Source organism: Leucoraja erinacea, unplaced genomic scaffold, assembly GCF_028641065.1.
Source record: "Leucoraja erinacea ecotype New England unplaced genomic scaffold, Leri_hhj_1 Leri_1184S, whole genome shotgun sequence".
Taxonomy (NCBI): domain Eukaryota; kingdom Metazoa; phylum Chordata; class Chondrichthyes; order Rajiformes; family Rajidae; genus Leucoraja; species Leucoraja erinaceus.
Genome location: NW_026575434.1, coordinates 1 through 10,581, shown reverse-complemented (window position 1 = coordinate 10,581; position 10,581 = coordinate 1). Strand labels below are relative to the sequence as shown.

Below are 10,581 nucleotides of genomic sequence, written 5' to 3'. Positions count from 1 at the left end.
GGGGAGAGAGCTGAGAGAGAGGGGGAGAGGAGAGAGACGGGGAGGGGAGAGAGATGGGGAGGGGAGAGAGATAGGGGAGCGAGAGGGGGAGGAGGAGAGAGAGAGGGGGTGAGTGGAGAGTCAGGCTCTGTCCACCACTGTTTGTGTTCAGGGTGGGGTAGGATAAGGGACACCACCCTATCCTGTTGGTTTCCATGGATATCACAGGCAGATAATAACACTGGTCTCCACAGAGTGATACAGCGCGGAAACAGGCCCTTTGGCCCATCTTGCTCGCACCGGCCAACATGCCCCCCCGTCTACACTGGTCCCACCTGCCCGCGTTTGGCCCCTATCCCTCCAACCTGTACCTGTCCAAGTCCCTGCCTCAACTACCCCTCCCCCCCCCCTCAATACTCCTCACCAACGTCTTGTACAACTGCAATGTCGAAACAAGGAACTGCAGATGCTGGTGCACGGGAAAAAAAAGACACAGAGTGCTGGAGTAACAGCGGGCCTGGCAGCATCTCTGGAGAACGTGGATAGGTGAGGGACTATTTTTCAGATTTGGTTTAAGTTAAATTCAATGTTTGTGTTAGATTTAGTTTAGTCTAGATAAGATTTCATTCACTTTTGGTTTAGTTCAGTTTCGGGCCCTCTCTCCGTTCACTGTGAAGCCTCGGCCTTCGTTTGACTTTCCCCCCGCACTTCTGCAGCTACAGCAAGTGAAAATCTAGCAGGTAAGCAGGGCCACCCCTATTTGAAGGCCACACTATCTTCCACCCAGTGCTTTGATCCGGGAAACGTTCTGGTGAACCTCCGTCTGGCTAGGCCCCGGTCAGTTCCTCGCCCTCCTGCACACGGGCCGGGCTGCAGCGGGCCGCTGGTACTCCAGGATGGTCTCGTACAGGCCGCCATCTTGTGATGGGGTGGGCCGAGCTCCCCCTCCCCCTCCCCCTCCTACGCCCGTCTCCGGGGTAACTGCGGTTGGACGGGGCGCGGGGAGGACCGGTCGGGGAGGTGTCTCTGCTGGGCCTAGTCTGGGTTTATTCTCCATAGGGCCTAGTCTGAGTGGGACCTCCATTGGGCCTAGTCTGGGTGGGATCTCCCCTGGGCCTAGTCTGGGTGGGACCTCCATTGGGCCTAGTCTGGGTTTATTCTCCGCTGGGCCTAGTCTGGGTGGGACCTCCACCGGGCCTAGTCGTGGTGGGAGCTCCGCTGGGCCTAGTCTGGGTGGGACCTCCACCGGGCCTAGTCGTGGTGGGAGCTCCATAGGGCTTGGTCTGGATTTATTCTCTGCTGGGCTTGGTCGTGGTGCGATCTCCCCTGGCCCTGGGCCTAGTCTGGGTTTATTCTCCGCTGGGCCTGGTCTGGGTGGGACCTCCATTGGGCCTAGTCTGGGTGGGACCTCCATTGGGCCTAGTCTGGGTGGGACCTCCGCTGGGCCTGGTCTGGGTGGGACCTCCATTGGGCCTGGTCGTGGTGGGAGCTCCGCTGGGCCTAGTCTGGGTGGGACCTCCATTGGGCCTGGTCGTGGTGGGACCTCCATTGGGCCTAATCTGGGTGGGACCTCCATAGGGCCTAGCCTGGGTGGGAGCTCCACTGGGCCTGGTCTTGGTGGGAGCTCCGCTGGGCCTGGTCGTGGTGGGACCTCCATTGGGCCTAGTCTGGGTTTATTCTCCGCTGGGCCTGGTCTGGGTGGTCTGGGTGGTCTGGGTGGGACCTCCATAGGGCCTGGTCTGGGTTTATTCTCCGCTGGGCCTGGTCTGGGTGGGAGCTCCACTGGGCCTGGTCTGGGTGCGACCTCCATAGGGCCTGGTCTGGGTTTATTCTCCGCTGGGCCTAGTCTGGGTTTATTCTCCGCTGGGCCTAGTCTGGGTGGGACCTCCCCTGACCCAGGGCCTGGTTTGGCTCGAGTTGCCAGAGCCCTGGGTCGATTCTCTACCCGCCCCGCGCCCGGTCTGGGAGTGGACGCTGCGGGCCTGGACAACACCCCGTATGCTACATCGTCGAGTTGGATGGGGCCCGGCTCCGGGCCACTGGGCCCGGGGACGTTCTGGCCGTGCCGTTTCCGTGCTGGCTGCGCATAGATGGGAAGAGTGGCCTCGCCGGCTGGTGCTGCCGGCCGCAGGCTGGGGTGGGGGGTTGGTCGGTCCATGGGTACATAGGTCATGGTAGCAGGCCGCAGGCTTTGGTCGGGGTCGGGCAGGGGTCGTACGGTGGGGTCAAGGGTCGGGTTAATGGGCCTCAGGCTTCTGTTAAGGTTGGGCAGGGGTCGTACTGTGGGGTCAAGGGTCGAGGCAGTAGGCCTCAGGCTCCTGTTAGGGTTGGGCAGGGGTCGTGCTGTGGGGTCAAGGGTCGAGGTAGTAGGCCTCAGGCTCCTGTTAGGGTCGGGCGGGGGTCGGCCTGTGGGGTCGTGGGACGGGGTGAAAGGCCACAGTGTCTTGGGGTCGGGCAGGGGTCGTGCTGCAGGGTCACGGGTCGGGGTCGAAGGCCACAGTCTCCTGCTGAGGTCGGGCGAGGATCGGCCTGTGGGGTCAGAGGTCGGGGCTGTAGGCCGCAGGCTCCTGTTGGGGTTGGGCAGGGTCCGGGCCTTGGTGCCGGGGGTCGGGGCGGTGGGCCTGGTGGGGTCGGGCAGGGGTCGAGCCGCGAGGTCAAGGGTCGGGGTGGTCGGCCGCGGGTCGGGCAGGGGCCGCGCTGCGGGGTCGAAGGTCGGGGAGGTAGGCCGCAGGCTCCTGTTGTTGCCGGGCAGGGTCCGGGCCCCTGGTGTCGGGGCGGTGGGGTCGGGGCAGTAGTGGTTGGCCGGCCTAGCTCGCTGCGGCTCCAGCTCGGAGTACTCGTGGCCGGGGAACGGCGAGGCCTGCTGTGCGGCGGCGCGCGGCTCCGTGTACACGTGGGCCCCGGATTTGTTCACCGTGGCGTAGGCCGCGGCTGGAACCGTGGGCACCGGGCCCCGGGTCTCCGCACCTCGCCTGGGGCTGCAAGATCGCCCGGACTCCCCCACCGCCGAACCGTGGACCTCGGACATCTGTGGAGAGGAGACAAGGTCAGGAACATCGAACACCGAGCCATCGTAGAGCACACAAACAGGCGCTTCAGTCATGATCATATTTAATTGGTGGTGCAGGCTCAAAGGGCTGAATGGCCTCCTCCTGCACCTAGTTTCTATGTTTCTATGTCCAAGCTAAAAAGATGCCAATTTAAACTAATCTCCTCTGCGTGCGATCCACATTCCTCAAGATAGACACAAAATGGTGGAGTAACTCAGCAGGAGGGGCAGCATTTCTGGAGAGAAGGAATGAGGGTGACGTTGGGGAAGTCCAGGACAAGGGGTCACAGCTTAAGGATACGGGGGAAATCCTTTAAAACCGAGATGAGAAGAAAATTTTTCACACAGAGAGTGGTGAATCTGTGGAACTCTCTGCCACAGAGGGTAGTTGAGGCCACAGTTCATTGGCTATATTCAAGAGGGAGTTAGATGTGGCCAAGTGGCTAAGGGGATCAGGGGGTATGGAGAGAAGGCAGGTACGGGATACTGAGTTGGATGATCAGCCGTGATCATATTGAATGGCGGTGCTGGTGCAGGCTCGAAGGGCCGAATGGCCTACTCCTGCACCTAATTTCTATGTTTCTATGATATGCAGGGAATGGAGGGATACGGATAGGAAGGAACTGCAGATGCTGTTTTAGACACAAAACGCAGCATCTCCGATGCCAACGTCCACTGCATATTCTGACTCACACTTTCCCCCTTTAGGCCGAGATCACGTTCACTGAACATTTTACGCTTTATTTCTCGACTTGTTACTGATTAAAAGTAAGTTGAAGAACGTTGGAAGACTTCACGACGGCTCAGCTGGCAGAGACCGGGTTCAATGAAGGTAGACAAAAGTGCCGGAGAAACTCAGCGGGTGCAGCAGCATCTATGGAGCGAAGGAAATGGGTAACGTTTTGGGCCGAAACCCTTCTGGAAATAGGCAACGTGTCGGGCCGAAACCCGGAAGGGTTTCGACCCGAAACGTTACCTATTTCCTTAGCTCCATGGATGCTGCCTGACCCGCTGAGTTACTCCAGCACTCTGTGAAACGTCACCTATCCATGTTCTCCACACAGATGCTGCCTGACCCGCTGAGTTACTCCAGCACTCTGTGAAACGTCACCTATCCATGTTCTCCACACAGATGCTGCCTGACACGCTGAGTTACTCCAGCACTCTGTGAAACGTCACCTATCCATGTTCTCCACAGATGCTGCCTGACCTGCTGAGTTACTCCAGCACTCTGTGAAACGTCACCTATCCTATTTCCAGAAGGGTTTCGGCCCGAAACGTCGCCTATTTCCTTCGCTCCATAGATGCTGCTGCACCCGCTGAGTTCCTCCAGCTTTTTTGTGTACCATCATCTGTCCATTTATCATTTGCACAGTTTTAGAATAAGGGGGAGGCCATTTCGGACCGAGATGAGGAAAAACATTTCCACCCAGGGAGTTGTGAATCTGTGGGATTCTCTGCCACTGAAGGCAGTGGAGGCCGGTTCCACCTTCTCCCCACCCGTCTCCCGATCGTTGAGACGGCATTCCCGGATTTCCCTCCCTCCCTCCCTCCCAGGAACTATTATCCCCAGATATTCCCTCCCTACCTCCTGGTAGCCTCCGTCGTTCCCGCCCGCCAGTAGCGAGTCCGATCCCGGTCCCACTGGCTGTCCGGGAACACCGGACCGCAATCCCAGTCTCCGAGCCCGTCTCTGGATCTCCCCGATCTCCTCGTAATGTCTGTCCGGAATCTGGGAGGAAGGGGAGAACGGGATGTTGAGCGTGCGAGCAAACGCAAGCGGGAACGTTTACAGTTCGTGGCAAGACTCGCCACTGTCACGAGGTGAAGATCGGCTACAGTACTGGGACCCCAGCTATTTACAATATATATTAATGATCTGGATGAGGGAATTGAAGGCAATATCTCCAAGTTTGCGGATGACACCAAGCTGGGGGGCAGTGTTAGCTGTGAGGAGGATGCTAGGAGACTGCAAGGTGACTTGGATAGGCTGGGTGAGTGGGCAAATGTTTGGCAGATGCAGTATAATGTGGATAAATGTGAGGTTATCCATTTTGGTGGCAAAAACGGGAAAGCAGACTATTATCTAAATGGTGGCCGATTGGGAAAGGGGGAGATGCAGCGAGACCTGGGTGTCATGGTACACCAGTCATTGAAGGTAGGCATGCAGGTGCAGCAGGCAGTGAGGAAAGCGAATGGTATGTTGACTTTCATAGCAAAAGGATTTGAGTCTAGGAGCAGGGAGGTTCTACTGCAGTTGTACAGGGTCTTGGTGAGACCACACCTGGAGTATTGCGTACAGTTTTGGTCTCCAAATCTGAGGAAGGACATTATTGCCATAGAGGGAGTGCAGAGAAGGTTCTCCAGACTGATTCCTGGGATGTCAGGACTGTCTTATGAAGAAAGACTGGATAGACTTGGTTTATACTCTCTAGAATTTAGGAGATTGAGAGGGGATCTTAGAGAAACTTACAAAATTCTTAAGGATGCAGGAAGATTGTTCCCGATGTTGGGGAAGTCCAGGACAAGGGGTCACAGCTTAAGGATAAGGGGGAAATCCTTTAAAACCGAGATGAGAAGAACTTTTTTCACACAGAGAGTGGTGAATCTCTGGAACTCTCTGCCACAGAGGGTTGTCGAGGCCAGTTCATTGGCTATATTTAAGAGGAGTTAGATGTGGCTAAGGGGATCAGGGGGTATGGAGAGAAGGCAGGTACGGGATACTGAGTTGGATGATCATATTGAATGGCGGTGCAGGCTCGAAGGGCCGAATGGCCTCTACTCCTGCACCTATTTTCTATGTTTCTATGGATGGAGAAATGGCACAGAGTGTGATACAGTGTGGAAACAGGCCCTTCAGCCCAACTTGCCAACATGTCCCATCTACACTAGTCCCACCTGCCTGCGCTTGGTCCATATCCCTCCAAACCTGTCCTATCCATAATAATAATAACACATTTTATTTATGGGCGCCTTTCAAGAGTCTCAAGGACACCTTACAAAAATTTAGCAGGTAGAGGAAAAACATGTAAGTGGAATGAAATAAATAGTAGAGACATGACTAGTACACAAAGTAAAGACAGAATTCAATACAAAACACAATATAGAAATGTACATAGACAATAGGTGCAGGAGTAGAGGCCATTCGGCCCTTCGAGCCTGCACCATTCGCCATTCAATATGATCATGGCTGATCATCCAACTCAGTATCCTGTACCTGCCTTCTCTCCATACCCCCTGATCCCTTTAGCCACAAGGGCCACATCTAACTCCCTCTTAAATATAGCCAATGAACTGTGTGGCCTCAACTACCCTCTGTGGCAGAGAGTTCCACAGATTCACCACTCTCTGTGTGTGTGAAAAAAAAATGTTTTTCTCATCTCGGTCCTAAAGGATTTCCCCCTTATCCTTAAACTGTGACCCCTTGTCCTGGACTTCCCCAACATCGGGAACAATCTTCCTGCATCTAGCCTGTCCAACCCCTTAAGAAGATTTGTAAGTTTCTATAAGATCCTATAAGGGGAGGGTGATCTGCCCTTGTCCAACACCAGGGGGCAGGCTGGGGCTGTCTCCTGCTGCCTCTAGACCTGTGTAGGAAGGAACTGCAGATGCTGGATAAAAGCAAAGTGCTGGAGTAACTCAGCGGGACAGGCAGCGTCTCCGGAGAGAAGGAATGGGTGACGTTTCCCGTACCCCTAACCAGCCTTCTTCAGACTGCTTAGGGATAGAAAGATATGCAAAACAGTAATGACTCGACATTGTCAGCTGTTTGTAGTGATTGGACACGCTAGAGGCAGGAAATCTCGGTCCTAAAAGATTTCCCCCTTATCCTTAAGCTGTGACCCCTTGTTCTGGACTTCCCCAACATCGGGAACAATCTTCCTGCATCTAGCCTGTCCAACCCCTTAAGAATTTTGTAAGTTTCTATAAGATCCCCCCTCAATCTCCTAAATTCTAGCGAGTATAAACCAAGTCTATCCAGTCTTTCTTCATATGAAAGTCCTGACATCCCAGGAATCAGTCTGGTGAACCTTCTCTGCACTCCCTCTATGGCAAGAATGTCCATCCTCAGATTAGGAGGCCAAAACTGTACGCAATACTCCAGGTGTGGTCTCACCAAGACCCTGTACAACTGCAGTAGAACCTCCCTGCTCCTAGACTCAAATCCTCTACGGCAAGAATGTCTTTCCTCAGATTAGGAGACCAAAACTGTACGCAATACTCCAGGTGTGGTCTCACCAAGACCCTGTACAACTGCAGTAGAACCTCCCTGCTCCTAGACTCAAATCCTCTACGGCAAGAATGTCCTTCCTCAGATTAGGAGAGAGGTGATGAGAGAGGGGAGGATGACGGGGTGGGGGGTGGGAGACGAGGGGAACGTTCCCGGGAATGCTGAGACGGCCTTCCCCGGATTTTTCCGGACGGATATCCCTACCTCCTGATAGCCTCCGCCGTTTCCGCTCGCCACCCCTCCTGCCGGCAGGGAATCCGATCCCAGTCCCACCGACTGTCCGGGAATGCCAGCCGGCGATCCCAGTCTCCGAGCCCGTCGCTGGATCTCCCGTATCTCCTCGTAATGTCCATCCGGCATCTGGGAGAGGAGGGGGGAGACAAAATGTTGAATGTACGATCGGACGTATATATTTCACGGCAAGACTTAGAAACATAGACAATAGGGTGCAGGAGTAGAGGCCATTCGGCCCTTCCAGCCTGCACCATTCGCCATTCAATATGATCACGGCTGATCATCCAACTCAGTATCCCGTACCTGCCTTCTCTCCATACCCCCTGATCCCTTTAGCCACAAGGGCCACATCTAACTCCCTCTTAAATATAGCCAATGAACTGTGTGGCCTCAACTACCCTCTGTGGCAGAGAGTTCCACAGATTCACCACTCTCTGTGTGAAAAAAGTTCTTCTCATCTCGGTTTTAAAGGATTTCCCCCTTATCCTTAAGCTGTGACCCCTTGTCCTGGACTTCCCCAACATCGGGAACAATCTTCCTGCATCTAGCCTGTCCCACCCCTTAAGAATTTTGTAAGTTTCTATAAGATCCCCTCCTCAATCTTCTAAATTCTAGCGAGTATAACCAAGTCTATCCAGTCTTTCTTCATAAGACAGTCCTGACATCCCAGGAATCAGTCTGGTGAACCCTTCTCTATGGCTTGGACTTGAGGGCCTGAGATATAGGGAGTGGTTGGAGCAGGGTGGGACTCCTTGGAGAGCAGGAGGAAGACGAGGTGTTCCTGCCTTCTCCCTATATCCCTTGATTCCCTAAGAGCTGAATCCAACTCTCTCTTGAGAACATCCAGTGAACCGGCCTCCACTGCCTTCAGTGGCAGAGAATCCCACAGATTCACAACTCCCTGGGTGGAAATGTTTTTCCTCATCTCGGTCCGAAATGGCCTCCCCCTTATTCTGAAACTGTGCAAATGGTAAATGGACAGATGATGGTACACAAAAAAGCTGGAGGAACTCAGCGGGTGCAGCAGCATCTATGGAGCGAAGGAAATAGGCAACGTTTCGGGCCGAAACCCTTCTTCATAGGATAGGTGACGTTTCACAGAGTGCTGGAGTAACTCAGCGGGTCAGGCAGCATCCGTGGAGAACATGGATAGGTGACGTTTCACAGAGTGCTGGAGTAACTCAGCGGGTGCAGCAGCATCTATGGAGCTAAGGAAATAGGTAACGTTTCGGGTCGAAACCCTTCCGGGTTTCGGCCCGAAACGTTGCCTATTTCCAGAAGGGTTTTGGCCCGAAACGTTGCCTATTTCCTTAGCTCCATAGATGCTGCCTCGCCCGCTGAGTTTCTCCAGCTTTTTTGTGTACCTTTGATTCTCCAGCATCTGCAGTTCCTTCTTAAACAATGGACAGTTTTGGTCTCCTAATCTGAGGAAGGACATTCTTGCCATAGAGGATTTGAGTATAGGAGCAGGGAGGTTCTACTGCAGTTGTACAGGGTCTTGGTGAGACCACACCTGGAGTATTGCGTACAGTTTTGGTCTCCTAATCTGAGGAAAGACATTATTGCCATAGAGGGAGTGCAGAGAAGGTTCACCAGACTGATTCCTGGGATGTCAGGACTTTCATATGAAGAAAGACTGGATAGACTCGGCTTGTACTCGCTAGTGTTTAGGAGATTGAGAGGGGATCTTATAGAAACTTACAAAATTCTTAAGGGGTTGGACAGGTTAGATGCAGGAAGATTGTTCCCGATGTTGGGGAAGTCCAGGACAAGGGGTCACAGCTTAAGGATAAGGGGGAAATCCTTTAAAACCGAGATGAAAGAACTTTTTTCACACAGAGAGTGGTGAATCTGTGGAATTCTCTGCCACAGAGGGTAGTTGAGGCCACACAGTTCATTGGCTATATTTAAGAGGGAGTTAGATGTGGCCCTTGTGGCTAAAGGGATCAGGGGGTATGGAGAGAAGGCAGGTACGGGATACTGAGTTGGAGGATCAGCCATGATCATATTGAATGGCGGTGCAGGCTCGAAGGGCCGAATGGCCTACTCCTGCACCTAATTTCTATTTTTCATACCGAGGACGTCCCCCTTGTGATTCCTCACCATTTCGGGGTCCAATGCCGGGCGGCAACACATGGGTTCCATGTCCCGTCTCTCCGCCAACCCGCCGCCGTCGGAACGCCGTCGCCCCCTCCCCCCGGACAATCCGGGGATTCCGATCCCGCCCCAGCGTTCCGGCAATCTCCTCGTAACATCTCTCCATGCGCTGGGGGTGGGGGGAGGGGGTGGGGACAGAGAGGGGGGGGAGAGGGAGAATGGGGGAGAGAGGTGAGGAGGGGGGAGAGAGAGATGGGGAGTTCATAGGGGAGAAGATGGGGGGAGAGAGGGTAGAAGAAGGGGGGAGAAGAGGGAGAGAGGAGGGGAGAAGGGGGGGGCAAAAGATAGGGGGAAGAGAAAAGGAAAAGAGAATAGGGAAAAAGGGAGCGCAAGGGGGAGAGGTGGGTGGGGGGTGGGGAAAATATTGGAGGTGGTGGAGTGCCGTGGTTAGTTGATAGGGGTATAGAATGGTGGATAGATATGGTGTGGAGATGGGGTTGGCAATCGTATTGGTGTACGGCGGTTTAGATAGTAGAAGGGGGATAGAAGGGGGATAGATTGTGGATGAGGGGGTTGGAACAGGATGTATAAGGGGAGAGATGGTGAAGTTCTTGTGCCTAGGTTGATCCTTCTCATTGATCTTCTCGTAGTTTATCTAGATACTTTTTATTCATACCTTTTGTATCTACATATGGTCACTTTTTTGTACTACCTCTGATTCTTTTTACTATTGGGTATTAGATGTTTCTAGATAAGTTGTAGATATTTGTAGATGATTGTGGCTTCGATTTGTTGTATTTTGGCATCTTCCCCGTTCAAATTCGTAGTTTTAGACCTTCCTCCTTGTGATAACTAATTGTGCTATTTGTCTATCGTGTCTCTAATCCTTGGTATACTCAATCCTTTCATCTCTATCTTTTGCCTTGTTCTATGGTTTTTCTCTCTTTTTCTCTCCTTGTATTCAATATTTGTCTCATAGGTTCTACTTAAT

The 10,581-nt window shown here is 53.5% G+C and overlaps 1 protein-coding gene across 1 annotated transcript; it reads right to left on the bottom strand.

Annotated features, from left to right (window-relative positions):
- Positions 1 to 817: 817 nt before the first annotated feature.
- Positions 818 to 9,756, bottom strand: LOC129715458 (basic proline-rich protein-like). The gene is made up of 4 exons (XM_055665344.1): positions 9,658 to 9,756; positions 7,464 to 7,619; positions 4,617 to 4,760; positions 818 to 3,007 (listed from the first exon to the last, which is right to left on the bottom strand). Exons 1-4 carry the CDS (start codon positions 9,754 to 9,756, stop codon positions 818 to 820), a joined length of 2,589 nt encoding a protein of 862 aa, XP_055521319.1.
- Positions 9,757 to 10,581: the final 825 nt, after the last annotated feature.